This window comes from Triturus cristatus, chromosome 2_2, assembly GCF_964204655.1.
Source record: "Triturus cristatus chromosome 2_2, aTriCri1.1, whole genome shotgun sequence".
NCBI lineage: Eukaryota > Metazoa > Chordata > Amphibia > Caudata > Salamandridae > Triturus > Triturus cristatus.
The window spans coordinates 59,785,489-59,807,202 of NC_140582.1; the positions used below are offsets into that span (position 1 = coordinate 59,785,489).

The 21,714-nt window shown below is 42.2% G+C and overlaps 2 protein-coding genes across 12 annotated transcripts in view; one reads left to right on the forward strand and one right to left on the reverse strand.

Moving 5' to 3' along the window:
• The window catches only part of LOC146861836 (endogenous retrovirus group PABLB member 1 Env polyprotein-like), a 406,860-nt gene that overhangs the window by 75,093 nt on the left and 310,053 nt on the right, over positions 1-21,714 (forward strand). The window lies entirely within an intron of this gene.
• Positions 1-21,714, reverse strand: part of LOC146861837 (C-X-C motif chemokine 11-1-like) — a 64,639-nt gene that overhangs the window by 35,400 nt on the left and 7,525 nt on the right. Inside the window, exon 2 of the mRNA XM_085640988.1 lies at positions 11,787-11,916. Coding sequence (XP_085497114.1) covers positions 11,787-11,916 — 130 coding nt within the window. The remainder of the gene's footprint in view (positions 1-11,786; positions 11,917-21,714) is intronic.

Here is a 21,714-nt window from a genome sequence, read left to right on the forward strand (position 1 = left end):
TATGGGCCATAGTAAATGCACTACTACAGTAGAATTCAGTGATCAAGGCAAATCCTCATTCAGAGCTTATCGCCACTCCTACTTTATATGTGGTCAGACTGCATATATGCGTCTACCTCTAGATTGGGATGGTACCTGCTACATTGCATTCCTTTTGCCACCTGTTTTCCTAGCTCCTCCTGATTATTATAGAAATATTCATTTAGTACACAATAGAGAGCGGAGAGATCTCCCGATTGTCGATTACACTGAAACAGCATGGGAAAAATACACAGATTTAAATAAAGGCATCTTTCCCTATATAGGTACTGTTACTAATAGTAAACTAATACGTAGATTAACTAGAACCCTTGAAGCAGTAGTGAATGAAACTATTTCCGCCTTAGGCAATTTAACAGAAGAGCAGTCTGCTATGCGGATTGTTGTGCTTCAAAATCGTCTTGTCCTTGACGTCATCCTGGCTGATAGGGGCGGAGCTTGTAGGGTCATCGGATCAAGCTGCTGCGTATTCATACCAGAAAATTCGCCATCAGTATATAAAGCCATAACTCGCCTTCATGAGATTGTAAATCAGATACACCAGAACCCAGGCACTTGGACTTGGTCCAGTTGGTTTTGGAGTGTGATATCAGCCTGGGGATGGAGAGTTCTATCTTTCCTAGGTATTGGCCTTCTCATACTATTCAGTTGCTGTCTATGTCTACAATGTGGTCCAGCGATCTGTGGTCTGTGTGCCACATCGTATATTCCACCACCAAGATTTCATTCAAGATCCCGGAAGAAGAAAGAAGAACAAATGATGCTATATGAACAGATCAATGGATTAATGAAGATTGATATCTCTTAACGGGCAAGTAGGGGACAAGGAGGGAATGTGGAAATATGGATTTTTCTGGTCGGTTATGTCCCCTATCTTGGACCCCAACGGTTCTATGTGCATGTCACAAGTACATGTATGTTCCCTCCAGTTCCAGTTATGAAGACGCAAATACATGTGCGTCCACCGTCAACATGTCCTCTGTCAGATCCGCCATGAATAGGCCGGATATTCCATTCCTAAGTACAAAAGGCCACCGGCTTTATATGGCTCACTTATGCCATTTTACAGTCCAGGCAAGTAGGCCCTGATTCTGTCATCAAAACTCTTCTTGCCTTCTGCCTCTGAAAGCTCCAGTCTGAGCCTGCATCTGTGACCATGAACTTTGTCTCATTCTCTGCGCGGCTCACGAAGCCTGACATCAGCCTATTCTCTGCCAAGAACTGTATTTCACCTTCGAGTTATCTGCTTCCCCCTCAGCCGATGCATTCCTGCCTAGTAGTTTAAGTAAACATTCTTCCAGCCACCGAGCAAAAGGCCCGGCTTCTCTGCCCTTATGCAAGTAATTCATAGTCCTGTTACTATGGAAGATTCCTGCCCTCGCATTTAGTGTAGACACTTAGACGCTTGTACACGCACGCACAGTCAGTATAGAATAGATTCTGTTCGAGAGTCCTTCTTTATGGATAACATAGTTCTTTAAACATAGGATGTTAGATATGATTTGGGATTAGGTTGACTTGACCCCTCAGACTTCTTGTCTCCACATGTAGAGCTAAATGTCAAGTCCCCTTCACCCCCTAGTTACACGTCAATTACACGTCATGCTGCTGCGCGCGCATCTATGCCAAGTATTATCTTATGGATCCACCTATAGGTGACATCATAACCAATTACGTTCCTTTTTACTCCTTATTACACCCATTTTTGGTTACGCAGATATATCGTCATTTTCCTTATCAATTGTTACGCCTACTGCATTCGCCTCATTGTAATGTATGTACTATAAAAGCCATTTCATGTCAATAATGTATGTACTTCACTTCCTGAACCTCCGTGGTGATGGAACTTGGAGCAACCGATTATAATCGATTATTGGAATAAAGCCCATTCCGAACCTCTAATACCACGGATTCTGCCTCTCATTTTACTGAGCTATTTTATTATGTTTCTGTATCAAATTCAGTCCAGGTAAAGGAAAATTATTTACCACAGACTAATAAATAACTTTGGTTTGTATTTTCTACTGTCTGACCTACTCTTCATTTGTTTGGAAGGCTGAAAGGTGGTCGCGAGTGACCCGGGTGACCCTGTTCGGGTCACTTCCTTCAGAGGTTATTACATTGGTTCATGAAAAGTTAAATTGTTCTGTGATTTCTCATTAATCTGAATCTGAAAGTCCTTGGCTAATTGTTAAATTGTTGATTAATAATGTTTCCTAAACATTGTTTAATGTTTATGGACCTGCACTGCCAGATTCTCAGTTTTGGCCTACCATTAATAAGAAATATCTTCAAAAAAGGAAGAATTTTTCCTTTTAAATGGGGTACTGTAACCAGAATATAGACCCTTTATAGTAGGCCTGGGCGAAAATTCCGTTCCGCTCGCGGAAATTGCGATAATTTGACATTTTCGCGTTCCGCAGAGAGCGCAAAAATGTCAAAATTTCCGCAATCCGCATCTTACCGGAATTTTTTTTCTTGCTCGTGCTGTAAAAAAATACATTCTCGCGTGCGCGCGATCGCCTTACCTAAATCCCCGCATTCGCCGACAAGTTTTCCCGATCCGGTCGCGTTCTCCACGAGATGTTGGATTGTTGGTAGCCATTTGCACTGTCTCGCGACAGTTCACGCCCACATTAATGTCACTTGTCGCGCGATCACGTCTTTCTTTTCGCGATCATGCGCAGCGAGAGTATGAGATGATTGAGATCTCGAACACGTCATTCTCCACCGCGAGCGAGAGTGTGAGGACGCGGGCACGTCATATCGAACGCAAGCGGGCGGGACAAGTGAAAACAAGATGGCCGCGCCTGTGAGCAACCGCATGGGTAAGTTGGCGAGCCGCGATCACGCAGAAAATACCGCGAATGGGTGGGAAAAAAACTTCTACGTCTTCGCGATATTTCCGCGTGTTTGCAGAGATTTTTAACATTTTCGCGATAGTTTGCGAAAGTGAATTTCGCAAATTCCGCCCACCCCTACTTTATAGATCATCAATCCCAAGTTCATTTTATTCCTCATAAAACACATAAACAATGTAATTCTACTATCGCCCAGAATCATCTATTAGATGCATGGCATTTATGTAATCCTACTGTGAAGGAGTTTGCCTTCTATTCTCTTCTTCATGGTTGCTCACACGTTTAGTTTATATATTCCTAAATTACCCTTTGGCACAAAATCTCATTTCATCATCTATTGAACCTATTGTTATTTTTGACCATGCCCCAGTCATTGTAGAATTAGATTTACTCCTGGTACACACCAAATCGCATCATTGGAGGTTTTATAATTCTCTTTTACTAGACCCCTCCATTTCTTTTCTTTTTTTTTTTTTACAGTTTTTGCTAATTCATTTTTCACACTTAATACTGATCCTGATATTTCCCCCCTATTATTATGGGATATGTTTAAGGCCTCTGCTCATGAGTTTGGTATTGATTTGGTGCTAAAAAAAAAATTGTTTGCTAAGTAACAAAAATCTTTATTGGCTACTATTAAGTACCCGAAACACCAATTCTGTATGTCCACTTCTGAATTTACTTTACAGGATTTGGTTCATGCTAAACTAAACTTTAATCGAGTAACTACAGATAATGGTGCATCTCATTTACTTCGTAGTAGTGCCTGTCATTATGGAGGACGTAATAAGGCTGGGAAACGTCTTGCTAATTATTTAAAGAACCAGAATCAATGTTATTATATTGATTCTGTCCAATCTTCTGATGGATCTCATTTATTTAAAGATCAAGATATTCAAGAGGAATTTGTAAAGTTTTAGAAATCCATATATACTTCTGAATCACATATTGAGTCTTCTCTTATTGATACTTTTTTTAATGCCACTCCACATCCTTCCCATCTTGGCTCTAATTTTGCATCTTTGGGAAATGATTTTTCTATTCCTGAGTAGCTTAAAGCTCTCCTTTCCCATAAGAAAGGTAAAACGCCAGGCCCTGATGGTTTTCTGGCAGAATTTTGTTTATACTTCCCTAATATGCTGTTGTCTAAGATATTCCAACTTTTTTTTTTTTACAACAATGAGGCTTGGCTGGAGGTACTTTTCTAGAAGCTATCATATGACTCATTCCTAAAAATGGTCGTGATCCAGCACAGTGTAAATTTTATCAGCCTATTTCCCTAGTAAATGTTGATTATAAACGTTTGCTAAATGACTTGCCCCACGCCTTGAATCATTTCTCCCTAAATTATTAGGTAAGGAACAATCGGATTCATTAAGGGCGGTTGGCATCTGGAAATTCAAGTCTATTTTTTTAATGTTTTAAATAAAGCCTCCACCATTTCCTATTCTTTAGCAGCTGTTGCTATTGATGCGGAATAAGAATTTGATAGAGTGAATTGCTCTTTTCTTCTTAAGTCTTTGACTTGGCATGGATATGGTCCAAAGATTATGTTGCTCATTTCTCTACTTTATACAGCTCCAAAAGGCTCTGTATTGGTTAAAGGACGCATATCCCAATATTTTCCACTCATGAAAGGTGTGCGTCAAGGCTGTCCCTTGTCTTCCCTCTTATTTGTCCTTGCCTTGGAAACCTTTTTGACGCATATTCGAGGTAATGATCTTCTATCTGGTTTTCAATATAGGGATAATCATTTGAAACTTTCTATTTATGTGTATGATATTCTTATTTTCTATATCCAACCCGGAGATCACGCTTCCCGCTTTGTTCCAATAAATTTCTGAGTTCTCTTCAGTCTCAGGTTATAAAATTATTTTGGACAAAACAGAGGTAATGCCCATTACTAAAATCTGTTTAAAACATTCCTATGACTCCTCTGGTTTTCCCTGGAATTAGTCTAAGATTAAGTATTTAGGTATATGGTTTACAAACACTATTCAAATGTTTGTTAATCTTAATATGAAAGAAGGTCTTGAAAGAATTACTAAACTTCTTTCTTCTTGGAAACCGTTATTTCTCTCTTGGTGGGGTTGGCTTGATTCCAACAAAATGATGGTTTCACCTGTTCTTCTCTCTACTCTGTCTATGACTCCGGTCCATATTGCCCTCAAGTATTTGAAACATATTGATTCTCTTCTTTCTACATTCCTTTGGAATAATAAAAAGGCTAGATTATCTTTATCTCGTCTCAAGCAATTTGAATTCGATGGATGTGTTAATTTTCCTGATTTTCGTTCTTACCACAAAGTTTTCTGTTTACGTCATGCCTCTAAATGGTTTCTTCCAGTATCTTCCCCTTTTACCTCAAATCAATGAGAGGGGCTCCTTTACACCAAAGGAGTAGGGCACCAAATAGACCTCAGTCAAAAAAATAGTCCCCTTTGGGTAACTCAGAACACCATAAATCATACACTCAACCAAATAAACATATCACCAGAACATAACACCCCCACCATCAAAGGGTCAAGTACCCAAAAGTTATAAATACAAATATTAATAAAACATTTATATTTATAACTTTTGAGCACTTGACCCTTTGATGGTGGGGGTATTATGTTCTGGTGATATGTTTATTTGGTTGAGTGTATGATTTATGGTGTTTTGAGTTACCCAAAGGGGACTATTTTTTTGACTGAGGTCTCCCCCTTTTACGCCATTATGGTTAGATATTGAATGTTCCTTACTCAAGCAGCTTTCAATTCAGGAAATCCTCTCTTTTTCTTCGAGAAACATCTTTACAGCTTCCTCTCTATTTAAACATACCTCTCGTCTTTTACAACCTTCAGGGAGTCTAACTCAAGAATCTTTGTAAGCAGCTACTCTTTGATACAATCACTTGATCACTTTAAACAATAGACCTATCTATTGGAAAGCCTGGAGGCGACGTAGTATTATTTAGGTCCAAGATTTATTTGATGGTGTAAACCAGCATTCTTTTACTAAATTCCAAACACTCTTCAAGTGTCCATGTTCCTTTTTACATAAATGTTCAATTCTTTTAGAAATTGTTGTAGATATTTTTTATTCTCTTCTTTCTCATGATCCTGCTACATTTTCTGCTAATTCGATTTTACGATTGCTTAGACTTACTCCTAAAGCCTCCTTTATTTACAAATATTTTTTCACTCCAGATCTTTCTCAGGTTAAAACTAAGATTGAGATTAGTTGGGAATCCAATTTGGGATGTGTCTGGCCTCTAGAACAGAATTTGGTTTAGGATATTAAAAACTTCCAGAACAGCCTCCACTACTCAGTCTTGGTTTTTTCTATATCATAGATTATATTTCACTCCAGTATTTATAGCTAAATTCTCACACACCCACAGCCAAGCCTGCTGGTCTTGTGGACACTCTCAAGGTGGCCTCATGCACCTCCTTTTTTGATGCCCTCCCACTGCGGCTTTTTGGAAGAAAGTTTGGTCTCAACTTACATTCATTTTTAATCTTCACTATCCTATGTCCCCATCCTTGTTTTTTTGGGTAGGTTGTCTGATGTTCTTCTGTTACACTCTCATAAGACTGGATAGTTTGACCGTATGTTTTCTTTACCTATTCAGAAAATTACTCTTAATTGGAAATGTGCTACTAATCTTTCATTTACAGCCTGGTGGTATAATGTTTGTCATTATGACCATATGGATGTTGCATTTGCTTTATGATGTAGACCATATGTTAACACAATTATTTTGTTTTCCCTTAAATGATTTCTTAGATCTCTCGGCTAGAAATCAGGTTAATTCTGCAATTTTGCAACATTTTAAAACAATGTGAATTGTATTTTTGTATCCCTGCTCTTCTTGGCTAAACTTATTTGTTCTTTATATCTCTTGTTTATTTTATCCATGTTTGATAAAGTAATGCATATCTCTACGCGATCTTCAATTGATATTGTTATCATTATCTCTTCCTTCTTCCCCTTCTTCCCGTCCTTCCTTTCCCTTCCCCTCCTGTTGTACCTTATCTACATCTGTAAACAACTTTATCTTTTTTGTCATTTGGTTATTTATATTTATGACTTTACATTTATATCTGATATCATCGTCAGCTTTATTTCGACACAATGGTCATAAAAGCACATACATAACAAAAACAGTAAAAGACGAATTGTAAAATATTACGATGAAAAAGCAAACATATGCAAAGGATATTTCATTACCAAAGCATAAATGGGAGATAAGAAATATCTGATAGCACATAGATTGTATTAAACATAGGACCAGCAAAATAGGATCAAATAGCGGGCACATTTAGTCTTCTTATCCTCCACATTGATGCAAGAAATGAGGATACTGCAAACACTATTTGTCTGGATAAATCAGTCTTAAGGACTCTGTAAGCTTCCCTACAGTGTATGAATCCAAGATTCCTACAAATAGGTATAATCCAGTATTTCCTGCTATTCTTATAGGCCGGACAGAAAAACAGTATATGTAAATCAGACTCTGATGCAGCATCGCAGCTAGGACACTTTTCCAGAGTGGAGACTGACCAATTGGATGTGTATGCTCTTACAGGAAGTGTGCCAAATCTCCACTGGATAAATAATTTCCTATTAAGATGGGGTCTAATCTCACTGAGTGCCTCTTCAAAGTGAAAATCATCTTTTGAGGTTAAAAAGTTTTTGGCTAAAGTAGAAGATTGAGATTTTGTAATAGCATTAGCTAATTTAGCCGCATGGTAGATAAAAGTCAAGTATATCTGATATGCTTATTACTCATGTTTATATTTCTTTATTTTTAATACAGCGGCATAAACCAAAAAAAAAAGAAATTCAGGGTAAGATTTCGGGGCTCAGAGCTTATGGTATTGAGTGCAGTATTCAATAAGCCAGGGAAGAAAGATCTCTAAAGCGCTGTATCGGAGCCTGAGCTTGAAAAGCAGCTGTTTAGCATTACTCTGAACAAAGAGAAAACTCAGTAGTAAGATGTCACATTAGTGTCAAAAGTGGGTGTCAGTGTGACCTCACATTTGGTTGATACCACAAACTCGCCCTTGGTGGAACATGAGCAAGCGAGTGGGGTAGACATTTAGGAGCACAAATTAAAAGTATGTGCAAAATTAAATTTAGGTGTATTGATTATGTTTCGGTGCGGACCACTTTTAGGTGCAAAGTAACTCTTGGTGCAATGGAAATAGGACTGTGGTACAACAAATTATAAGCAATGTCAGATTTAGGTGCAAAATCACTTTATGGTGACAACATCATTCTTCATGCAACATCACACGTGTTAAAAACCTTTAGGAACCCAATTCATGCCTAGGTGCAATATCAAGAGGATTGGTAACACTCTTGCTGGAGCAAAAAGAAGTTTTAGGATTACAAAAGCAATTAAGTGCAAAATCACCATAGGTGACACATCAAAAAGAGAGTGGAAATACCTTTCAGAGCGAAGACATATTTAGGTACAAAAATCACATGTAGTTGCAAAAATCTACTTGCAAAATGAAACACTTGTACAAAAAAGGTGTTTCTCAATATAACATCACATTTTGTTGTCTGCACATTGACATGCAAACTCACCCTTGGGACAAGAGCATCTTGAGTGTTGAAAACCTTTTGGAGCACAAACCACATTTATGTGCAAGGAAACAGTAAGCAGAATTGTGATTTAGGAGTAAATTCACAGTTAGGTTGAGAATCTCATGTAGGTGAAAAACACTGATACAACACCAGATGGAGTTTAGAAACACTCTGAGAGTGCAAATCAAATTCAGATGCAGAAACACATATAGACACAAAGAATTCACCCTTGCCATAACATCAGCTGGAGCGTAAAAATACCTGTAGTAGCGGAAATCCCATTAGGCGCTAAATCAACTTTTAAAAGCAGTGACATATAGGTGCAAAATAACCACTGGTGCAAAATCAACATGAGTGGGAAAATACTTTTAAATGTCAAAAAACGTTGAGGTGTAAAAATACAATTATGTGAAAAATCACATTTTACATACAAAATCGTGATTTGTGATAGATCAACAGGAGTGTGCAGACAAATCATCCTTGGTGCAACATAAGTATAAGTGTGAAACATTTTAAGGAGCACAAATACCATTTATTTGAAAAATCACAATAAAATGCATTATCACCCTTAATGCGACATCGGCAGGAGTATGGAAACATGTTTAACTGCCTATCCAATTTTGGGTCACTACAACGAGTTAGACCTAGTTACACTTTACCTCTACTATGCATGGAAAGTGGGGAAAGAAGCTCCCTGTATCCAGTGACAGACACCTAAGCTCTTCCCAAAGTGCACATCTATGATCACACGAAGAGAGATTGTGGGTCATATTGTCGTTACAGACATCAATAGCACCAGATGACAGATTCTGTTTAAACATGTGTGGTAAGCAGATGGAATGATGTTAGTAAGTGTCAAATTAGTTCTTAAACTTAGATTTGAGCTCTAATTCTTGCTTCCTGGGTATGCCATGAGTGAAATGATTTCCTTGTACTTGAACGTATTGGTTCTATACATTTCTCTGAGGAAGACTCCAATCCAGCTTTAGAGGCTGAAACAGTGGAATATTTTTGAAAACCTGGACTTTAGATGACAACATGTTACTTGCCACACGTGTGATCTGTCTCTTGAGACACAGGATGCTGTTTTTATCCGTGTATATAATTATGTTAACCTTTTCATTAAATCATTAATCACAGGTCTGTTCCTTTGCCTTTGGCAGACTTCTTTCACCCATTTAAGAAGGTCAGTCCCGAGACCCACCAGCAGGCGTGTGTTATTGGTGGATTGTAAAATAGTATGATTGTCGTCTCTCTGTTGAACTAATGACAACGTTTCTGGGTATACGATGCTCTCCTGTTCCAGGCCCACTAAAGAATTGCCTGTTTTAGATTAATGATAATGAATTCTGCTTTAATAATCATTTGAGGCTAAACCTAACATTCGCTTGGAGCAGCTAGGGTGTTATGAGTCCCGGTGAAAGGAAGGAAAATAGCTCTGCATGCGCCCAATTGGCAAATTAAAGACAACCATAACAGGGGTGCACTGGGCTCTTCACTCTCTGGGCCCTGGTGCCACTGCACCTGATGCACAATATATAGCTACGTCCTTCTTACAGAGGTATGCGTTTGCTATACTAGATTAGGTGGCTTGCTTCAAGCAAGCTGCTTCTGGGGATTATCTCCTGCATACTCATTACTTGACAGTCTTGAATTGGATGACTATATCTTTGAGACAACAAATACTGTTCAATGGGCAATCTCCTTGACAAAGTAAGTGTGTCCCTCACTGGGAATTGCGGTTCTTGGCAGATTTCATCGCGAATAGATGAGGCTTTTGGTCAATTTTTTCATGGCCACCCCCAACTGTCGCCAATGATTTACTCCTGGAATTGATCTCATTGCATACAATAAGTGATGGCCGCCCCATTTAGCATAAATTAAGTGTGCCTTATCTATTTCTAATTACTCTTAAATACTCCTGAGCTGTCACTGGTAGTTGTAGGCAAAGCTAATTTAACTAAATCCTTTGAGTATATCAGCTGAGTCTCTTCTATTCTTATATTTTTGGTTGGGTGTGACGACAGCATTACCAATCTCCATCCAGACCATGAAGCTGGAATAAACCACTATTGTGGTAAGACATTTTAGAGTATGAATGTACTTTGCCACCCTCCGCTATTCACGAGTGTTGCTTGATGTGTGTTTTTGGGATGTCACCTTTGTGTCAGAAGTGCCCATCATTAAGCCTGTCACTGCCATGAACAGCTAGCAAGCATTCATTTATGATTGTAAATTATATATATCTCATGTATTTCATTTTTAAATCCCCTAGGTTGCGTTTAGTTTTCCTGTGGAATCCTTCTTACCACATATGAAGGCAGTAAATTCAGTAAGAGATGCTTTGTACACCCTGATGAATGCCCCTGACCTGTTTCTAGGCTCTAGAGAGAACAGAAACATGTTGACACTATATAGGATCCACAATTTTTTTAAACCATATCTGAGGTACCTACTATTCAAGGTAGTTCTTTAGTTCTACCCCAAGGTTTTTTTGCTCATCAAGATCCCAGCTTTTATCCAGGTATGATTTATTGAGGATTGAGGGCTCCCTCTCAGCAAGGTTGAGTCCACCCTGGTAGTATCATCTTACCGGAGTGGGATGAGGTCGTTAAGGATAAAGCATGCCACAAGGTGTGGCTGAAGCCTCCTCATCCAATGAGAACTGATTCTTCAGCATACCCTAGGGATGACTTATATGACTAATCAGACAATTCCATCCTTTCCACTGTATCTTCAGTGTCATCTTCTCACAACCAATATCCTCACACAAAGAGAATGGGTCTTCGAAAACTTTAAATAAACAAGCCCAATATTCTACACTATTACAATACCAACTATGCACCTTCTTTAGAGTTTGACAAGTAGGGTATTCTGTCACAAATGTGATAGACTGTATTGTCTACCAAACTCTCGGTTGACCCGCTCTATTGTGAGTTGGGTGCACAGTCAACTTCCCGTCAGTGTGCCCCATTGGCTTTGTCGACAGACAGCTCACTCCAGCAGCCTGACAGGGTGCTGGCTGTCTGAGTAAGGCCATCATACCGCCAACCCAATTTGGGCAGACAGTCTGATGTCCTTTTTTTCTGTCCATCATCACCAGGAAAAACCTGGTGGTAACAAACAGAAAAATGTAAATAATGACCCCACGACCAGGGAAAGGTTTGGTACCTTCTGAGAAACAATGACATTGGTTCCTCTAAAGGTACAGCTGGGAGTGACCTAGAGGAAACAATTGCCTCAATGATGATAATGTAGGATGAATGATTGTCAATTAATGCAGAGCATCCACAATACAATACTTACACAATTTCTTTTTGAGTGCAACTGCGAGACACTGGATAAATCTCGAGTTTCACAACACGTCCTGCCGGAAAACGTGTGGCTTTCTTCGTGCCACAAATACACCTCTGCCCATTGCCTGCGATTGACATCCCTGAAAACAGGAAATACTGAACTGTAAGAACTCCATATAATTTGTATTGATTTTACAACAGTAACACAAATATGCCCCCTATCCACCAATTGACATAATAATGACATTACATAATAACAATTAATTGATCCCCACATCCAGTCCATAATAAGCCCACCATCTGCCTCAAATCTTCTCATGTTTTTGGGGGCAGCCTCTAGCCTCATAGATGGGGCACTCCTGGTGAGCAAACCAATCCACCCCCTCCTCTGCTCCACCACCGAGAGGAGGGTCTGGGACTTCCAATGGCAGGCTATGTCCCACTTGGCCACCAGCATCGCCACCCCGATGAAAGTGCATTCCATCCTCTGCCCACCCACGTCCTCCAACAGTCCCAGTAGAGCAATCCTTGGAGTGAGGATGATTCAGTGGCCCAGAATTGAGGAAAGTTCCTTTTCGAGCCTCTCCCAAAAGGGGACCAATTCTGTACAGGACCACACCATGTTGAAGAAGTCCACCTCCTTTAATAAATACTGGGCACAGCAAGCCTGGTACACCCTCCCAATCCGATGAAGGAGTTGAGGAGTCAAGTATGCAATGTTGAGGTAGTTGAGCTGGATCAAGCGGAGGCACGCGGGGATAGGCAATTCCCTGGGGGCCATCTTAGCCTTGTAACACTCCTCATCCTCAAGCTCACCCACCCAGACATCCCATCTCCTACGCAGCCCAAGAAAGCTGCCTGGAGCAATAATGACTAGGAAACTGTAGATTCGGGAAAGGGCTCCCTTATCCAGCTTCCCCATCAACAGTTTAGACTCAAGTGGGCTAAATTCTGAGTTATGAGCATCTGGGGGAAATATTAGCCGATAGGGCATACTGCAGCTGGAGATATTTGTGGAATTGGGTGCGGTAGAGCCGGTATCGTTCCTGCAGCGCCAGGAATGTGTGTACGTGCCCGCCCATACAGTCCCAAAGTGGGAGATACCTATTCTATCCCATTGGGTAAAGTCATCCAGTCCAGCCGTGTGATTCAGCCATGTCCCCTGCCACAGTGGGGTCAATGCAGTGAGTTTGCGGTCCCATTCTATGAAATAGAGCGCCACTCTCCAACACAATAGCGTCACTCAGTTACAGTCAGGGGAATTGGGTTCCTGTAAAGCAGTCCCAGCAGCACATCTAGGCCCAGCAAAGCCAGCTCCACCCGGCCGGGTCATCCCACCCCCCCATTGAGCCAGTCATTAAGAGCGACCATCTGCAAGGCCAGGTAATAACAATAAAGGTCCTCCGTACCCATCTCTCCATCATAGGGGGAATGGCGGCTATTAACGAATGCCACCTGAGCGTGTCTCCCAGCCCAGAGGGATGGGCTGACCTTCAAAGCCAGGGCTTTGAACCATTGTCGGGGGATAGGGTGGGGAAAATTCAAAAACATATTAAAAAAATGGGGTAAGACCATCATTTTAAAAAGGGCAACTCTCCCAAGGGCATTTAATGGCAGGCAACTCCACTACTGAAAGTCCTCATTCATTCGGTTAAGCAGGGGGGGTCAAGTTAAGGCTCCAGGCCAAGTCCGGAAAGTGGGAAACATAAACACCTAAGTACTTGAAGGGCAGGTGGTGCACCAAGAACGCGGGCTACCAGGACCAACTTCTGCGTCTCCAGCAATGGGCACCAGAAGGGATTTAGGTTCATTCACCTGAGCTCCAGAAGTTTCGACAGTCACAATATATCCATGCAACGTGGACCCAAGCTCTGTGGGTCAGCCAAGAACATCAAAATGTCACTGGCGTAGAGCGCGATGCGCACCTACGGCCCCCTGTCCCATGACAACCCCTGAATATGAGCATAACAGCAGATGATATGCGCCAGGGGCTCAATATCCAGGGCAAAAAAGAGTGGAGAGAGGGGGCTGCCCTGGCAGGGTCCTCTGTAGACCAGAAATGGCGAAGACAGTTCACCTGGACCTGGGAGGTGGGGTTGGCCTAGAGGAGACCAACAAGTGCACGGAAGTGAGGTTGAAGCCCAGCCTTCCACAACACCACATACAAGAAGAACTCCCTATAGTTTAAATTACAAACTGATTTGCTGGTTGAAAACATGGCAAAATGTGTAACAGTAATATGCTTTGGATTTTTGTGTGATATTTTGAAATTGTAATTCTGATAAACATTGGTTGTTTTTCGGTAATAATCAGTTGTGCAAAGTAGTCCAAGCTGTACACATTGCCACTAAGTCCATACTGCAAAAATGAAACCCAGAATGCATTCTTGTGGAGTGAATAGATGCGTCTAGGTGGGTAGCACCTTCTTTTCTGTTAAAGGCACACAGACCTTATTTATGTCTCATAAAAGTCACAACTGTCACCACTGGAAGACCCCTTCTATTTCAGGCTTTGTCTTTGGAAATTGTGGTTTCCCCATGAGCCCCTAAGACTCTGGAAGTGGTCTTTTCAAATGTATCACATTTACCTCACAAATAAGGCCTTTATATTAAAATAGCATTCTTATATAGTGGTCCTCTACCAGGAAATCAGGTGTGTCAAAGTCCTGTACATAGAACAAACCATAGCGATGGAGAACATCCTTTACAGAGAACTGGTAAAACATCAACGCAAGAGACACATGAAAGCAAAAAACAATTATATGCAAAAAATAATATGTGCAACGCTTGGGAAGGAGAAGGTGTAGGTAAATAACAACTATGAGAAACTAAGTTACCAAACTATGAGTTGAAGATTATAAACAAGAGAATTATTAGGACTAGGACAATGGGAGAAAAATGCTGAAGCAAGGTGAACCAAGAGGATTAGAACAAGATGAATCCAGGAGAGGGTGCATTGGGGAAAGTAGAACATAGAACGAAAAGCCTGGGATGAAATGAAGCTTTCCTTTGAATTGAGTGAAGAGGAACTGTAAAGGGAGCAGAAGATACATTTAGAGAATTATGGAACAAGCAGCTGAGAAAGTAAGTAAAAGTGAGAAGAGAACAGGGGAATCACCAGGCAGAGAGGAAGAAAGAAAAGAAGGTGAGGGAATCTAATTAGCTAATAAGAGGTTAGTGGTCTCAATAGATTTATAGCAGCTTTATTTATTTTATTTTCTTGCAGAACAGTAGGAGATTCTCTGAACTTTACAGGTCTTCTGAGAAAGAGTTCAAAAATCAAAATGGAAGGTCCGCCTCAGAAAAGGAGTGATTTGCAGTCTTCTGTGTTTTAATTTTTTTTCTCCTAATATACTAACATTTTCCGTTGTGGTTACAACACTTTTTTGGTGCGGCCACGATACAAAATGCTAGTTAAGATTTGAAAAGCCACACAGGGGCCAATATGCGCTGCCTTGCAAGGCTTTATAACAAAAAGTAACACAACAAAGCCTCTTGTGTTTCGGTGTGTTACACGTCATGGGTTACAAGTTGTATGGGTGGAGCATGTGCATTTCCATGTATCCATCCATGTATTTTAACACACACCTAGATTTACTAAAGGCAGTGACGCTGTGTTTGCACAAAAATTGTGCACGTAGCAGAGAGAGGTGTAACGGGGAGAAATATCATAATTTCTCCTTGTTACCAGTAGCGGCTGCTACGGAACGGGGTGGTGAGGTGGGGAGGGGGGCAGAGGGGGAATAAAAAATGTATAAAAGCACTTACCTGAATACTGTCAGCCGCCACATCTCCTCCATCTTCTTCTCTGTAGCAGGAAGCACAAAGTCTCCCAGAATTCCCTAGCCAATCATGACACTGCCTTACACGTGGTTAGGCGCTGAGAGAGGGTCGGAGGCTGTGCATGTTCTCCACCCAGGCTGCACAATACAGCCTGTGGAGAACATGCGAACTGCACATGACGGTTTGGCCCGAGATAGCCATCCAAACCGTCATGCGCACTTAAGGTGCGGCCACCACTCGTCCTTCCTGGACGTCACGGGAGCCCGGCCCCGCCTTAACTTAACCTGGCTTCAACTGCAAGCTCAATACAAAAAAATGTCATTTTATGTTTTTTGTATAGAGCTTGCAGTTGAAAAAGTGGGGCGACGCTCTCCCGCTTTAGCGGAGGAGCCACCACTGCTTGTTACTTACTCTTTCCACGTGCACTGCATCTCATGCCAGAGAAAGAAAGAGGCTCTTGACACAGTGAAGACAAAATACATTTCAGGGGCGTTGAACAGTCCATGGCAGAACCGCCATGAACTGGCTGTTATCTGTGAGTCATTATAGGCGCAAGATTTCCTTCTGTCTTTCTATGATCTCCATCTTATCTTTATCATAATGTATTATTATCAGCCCTAAAAAAGGGGGTGGTGATGGACGGAGCATCAGAACCAATCAAACACTCACACCCAGTCAACAGATCTGGGTTTGATCCATCACCGTTCTTTAGCCCACTCTGCCACCCCAGTTCAGACATGGCCATATGCAAATCAGTCTGACCCTGTGCCTCATGGGAACAGTCCAGCCCGAACTGCCAAGCCATGCCTTCCCTGGACCGGAAACAAGCTTCCTAGGACCGGTTTCTGGCATTTCAGCCGTCTTCAGCCAGGCTTGCTTGAATCCAGTGGCAAAGTGAGCAAGGGACTCACGTCTGAGCATACCCTGCCAACTTATGGCGAACAACGCGGTACAAAAGGGGGTGGTGATGGACGGAGCATCAGAACCAATCAAACACTCACACCCAGTCCACAGATCTGGGTTTGATCCATCACCGTTCTTTAGCCCACTCTGCCACCCCAGTTCAGACATGGCCATATGCAAATCAGTCTGACCCTGTGCCTCATGGGAACAGTCCAGCCCGAACTGCCAAGCCATGCCTTCCCTGGACCGGAAACAAGCTTCCTAGGACCGGTTTCTGGCAGTTCAGCCGTCTTCAGCCAGGCTTGCTTGAATCCAGTGGCAAAGTGAGCAAGGGACTCACGTCTGAGCATACCCTGCCAACTTATGGCGAACAAAGCGGTACAAAAAGGGGTGGTGATGGACGGAGCATTATAGGCGCAAGATTTCCTTCTGTCTTTCTATGATCTCCATCTTATCTTTATCATAATGTATTATTATCAGCCCTACCCTTAATGGCGGCAAACAATCGCCTCCTTGTCAAAACCATAGCCCAGTGTTCCCTCCAACTAACCCCACAGTTCCATGAAAGAGACAGGCTAGCCTGTCAACGTTTTAAACCATGGGCAAAGTGGGCTCTGGCCCAGGGCCCCATCCTTTCGGGGGGCCCCTGATAGAGCCACCTCTGTTCTGCAGAGAGTGTTACCCTGATGACCTCAGATCATTTTTAAACAGATTGTTGTAAATAGCGTTTTTATATCATTTATTTTTAATATTTGGAAAGACTATTACAGACATATTGCAGAAAAAATGTGTTTATGACATGCAAAATCCATAAAAAATTTTTTTTTAGATCAGTACAGAACCTCACATACGAGAAATGGGAGGGTGTGACAGAGATTATTTGCAGCAATGTTAGTGAGTGCTGCTGTGTTACAAGACTGAAAACACACATCACTACCCTGAATATCAGATGGACACACATTTAGAATTTGGTCAAAGAGGGCATGAAAGAACTGAAATGGGTTCATAAAATCAAAGCTGTTCCGAACAGGACCCTCCCAAATACATTTGGCCCAGGGCCCCCAAAATCCTTAAAACGTCCCTGTGTCAATAGCCATAATCCAGCTCTGTGGCAGGGAGAGAGCTGGCAACAAGTCACGGAAAACTGTGCGACTTTGCAAGATGCGCGACAACCATTAGAGTCTCAAACTGGCACTCGTATTGCAAGGGCACACTATGAAGAACTGCATCTGTGGTCTGGAGCCAGACTGGGCCACAAGGCAGAAAGGCCGCTCCATCATGACACCAGATTGACCCCCTCGGCTGCATCCACGCCAGCATGTGCCTCGCCGCACTCAGATCTGGGTCCACTGCATTACTTTTGGAAATAACGCATTAATAGGTGGATGTGGGCGAGCATGGGGGAGAAATGGAGGAGCACGCATGAAAGTGATCAAATCTACTATGTATTTAAGGTAATGGGTAGTTTTTATTGTTTTTATCTATGAATAACATAGCCTTAAGTTTGTGGATCATTTAATCTTACCCTATATATTCTACAAAGCAAAGTGAAGGAACCATTGAATTGTCTCTGGTTTATTTATTATCATTTATATTTTTCTATTTTAAAAAAAGAAATAAGAAGCGTATCCACAATATGTTGAAACAGCCAGACTCATTTTTAATTCTATAATCGATTAAATATTTGACAATATTTATGGTTCTTCCGATCCTCCAGGATTCATTCATCATCCTTGGAATTAAAAAAAACAAAGCACAAAGGTTTAAAACATTTCTTCTTTCCCTTTAAACAGAGACCCCGGTCCACAGAATAAAAAACTGACCGAAGACGTTCCCTTTGCCGAGTTGCTTCTCGTTAGTAGTCAGCCCCCCCCTCCCCCCCCCCCCCCCCCCCCATTGCTGCAGCTCTTGTTATCCATTCCCATCATTGCTGTTCTTTATTGCTGATATATTACTTTATTTATTTAGAGAATGTAAAGAGCCCCGGCGTAGTCGAGGGACATCGGAGCGTTGGGTGTGTGCTGTGCACTTCAGCCCACATACAATGCTTGGGTGTTTCTGAGATATTACTCCTTCTTAACGCCTGCTTCAAGGTGGTGGTATGTTTTGTATGCAAAGACAAGTCTGGCATCTGAGCAGGTGAAGTTTTGCCTCAAAACCTGTAACCTGTAGGCGTTTGCTAAGTAACGAAAGTAATGCAAAGCAGTACACATTGTCTTGTAATTGCATTTATAAAGCGCTTACTACCCCTGCCGAGGCGTCGAAGCGCTTTTTCGGCGAGTAGCACAAAGCTCTTTTTTATTTACTCAGAAAGGGCACCTTCCCAGCACACAACATCCTGCGTGCTAGAATTTGAATACTACACCTCGCTTTGTGTCACAGCGCAAAACAGCAAAGCCGTAGTAAATGTGGGCCACGCTGCTTCTGTCACACCAAAGCCAGGCGATGGAGGTTCTGAGTTACCTGGGTACAGAACTGCTAAAGTCCGTGCCTATCAGTGCGAGACAGCGCTGCTGTTTGAAAACCGAGACTGTTATGCTCTGTGCGTAACACTCTCTTCTACAGAAATCTCTTGTGAGGTCAGTGGGACTTTAGAGACAGCTCCGCTATCGACAGTTAAAGTTGGAATATTCCGACCCCCTTCAGGTGGCAGGTGCAGCTCTTCTGAGAAGTCTGAGCAGTGTGCATGTTGGGAGGCCAATTATTAGGCGGCCCGCTAGTGAACTCTGGATATGACAGGGGGGGGGGGGCTAACGTGTTTTTTACGCCACTAGAAAGAATAGTGTACATTATTTCTTCATTGTCATTCATTGTGCAATGGTGGTAATTGATAACGTACGGTTGGCACACAAGACATGACAGTGCCCTTCCTTCCACCATCTTCCACGAGCCATTAAAGTGCCATTAAATGTGTAACTTACGAAGGTAAACTACCATTGATCAATCAGTTGCCACCACTGTCCTGAACCCCAGCAGGGCGGCGACGGGTGGCTACTGGGCGTAGGAGACATATTTTATTTTTACCTTCAGATGATTCACACTTCGCTCCACTTGCAGCTATACCCACACGCATGAAACAGGTGCGCTGCCGGTTAATTGTCCATACAGCACAAAAATTAATTACACAGTGCCTCTTTCTGACAATGTTACCCCTAAAATTATTAATTGGAGATCTTCGACCATCTGCCAATCCCGGAAAAAACGCAAAGGAGGAAACGCTTCAACACCTAAACTACACTGTCGCCTCAAAACGTCACCCTCTACCGCCCCTCTTTTTCAAGAATGCATATCTAGGCGCTCTAACTGCTCCACACGGCACCAGCGAACTATGGGGCATATTAACAAGGGCTTTATCCGCTTTTTTGGCTTTAAACGTCACCCTCTACCGCCCCTCTTTTTCAAGAATGCATATCTAGGCGCTCTAACTGCTCCACACGGCACCAGCGAACTATGGGGCATATTAACAAGGGCGTTATCCGCTTTTTTGGCTTTAAACGTCACCCTCTACCGCCCCTCTTTTTCAAGAAGGCATATCTAGGCGCTCTAACTGCTCCACACGGCACCAGCGAACTATGGGGCATATTAACAAGGGCTTTATCCGCTTTTTTGGCTTTAAACGTCACCCTCTACCGCCCCTCTTTTTCAAGAATGCATATCTAGGCGCTCTAACTGCTCCACACGGCACCAGCGAACTATGGGGCATATTAACAAGGGCTTTATCCGCTTTTTTGGCTTTAAACGTCACCCTCTACCGCCCCTCTTTTTCAAGAATGCATATCTAGGCGCTCTAACTGCTCCACACAGCACCAGCGAACTATGGGGCATATTAACAAGGTCTTTATCCGCTTTTTTGGCTTTAAACGTCACACTCTACCGCCCCTCGTTTTCAAGAATGCATATCTAGGCGCTCTAACTGCTCCACACAGCACCAGCGAACTATGGGGCATATTAACAAGGGCTTTTTCCGCTTTTTTGGCTTTAAACGTCACCCTCTACCGCCCCTCTTTTTCAAGAATGCATATCTAGGCGCTCTAACTGCTCCACACAGCACCAGCGAACTATGGGGCATATTAACAAGGGCTTTATCCGCTTTTTTGGCTTTAAACGTCACCCTCTACCGCCCCTCTTTTTCAAGAATGCATATCTAGGCGCTCTAACTGCTCCACACAGCACCAGCGAACTATGGGGCATATTAACAAGGGCTTTATTCGCTTTTTTGGCTTTAAAAGCCAAAGAAGCAGAGATAAAAATATCGCCCTATCAACAACAGGGTGCTAACATGCAAAAGCGCATGTTAACACCCTTTTCCACTACGCTTCCCTTTGCATCTCTAATGAGATGCAAAATGGACGTTCCAGAGCAAAATAATAGGAGAAATGTTGCTAAGTGACATCTCTCCTATTATCAAGCTTCACGCTAACCCTGTTAGAGACAAAAAAAGCAATGCTAACCACGGTTAACGCTGCTTTTTTACGTCTGCTAATTTTCAAACTTAGCCATGTAATCCAATGGGAGGTGGATTACATGGCTAAGTCCACCATGGGCTATCAACAAGGATATCCCTATCCTTGTAGTTTTATCGCTGCATTACCAGCGATAACCTCCCAAAATGCCGCTATCGCTGGATTTTTTATTCGCCTAGGCGGTTAGCGTTGTTAATAACGCGATAACCAGGCGATATTATCCAGCGATAGCAGGTGTTAAAAAAAGTAACGCTGAGCGCCCTTAGCGTTAATTTTCCCTGTTCCTTGTTAATATGCCCCTTTGGGGCATATTATCAACGGCCAGCGATAATCATCGCAGGCCATACATAGCGATAGAAATATTACCGCCGGCTATCGCTGAATATTATCACCATGATAACGCTATATTTACAACGCATAGCGCTATGGCGATAATATTTCAGCGATAGCGGTGTCTTCAATGGAACATCCCTGGTTAGCGATAACATTGCTGATACGACCCTGTGGTCCTATCAGCATAATCCATCTCCCATTAAAAGTATGCCTTAGTCAGGAATTTAACAGACGTTAAATTCCTGAGTTGAGGCTGAGGTAGCGCGATTTTATCGCTACACCTCCTTGTTAATATCGCGAAGCTGCCTTCACGTTATTAACGTGTTGTTTTCACAGCCACGCCTTCTTTGCATCCCATTAGCGATCAGTGACGGCCTGTGTAGGGCGTTTTACCGGGGCGGTGACGTGGCGCAGAGGAGGGGCAGGGTGGGGGGTTGCAAAATGCGGCAAACGGACG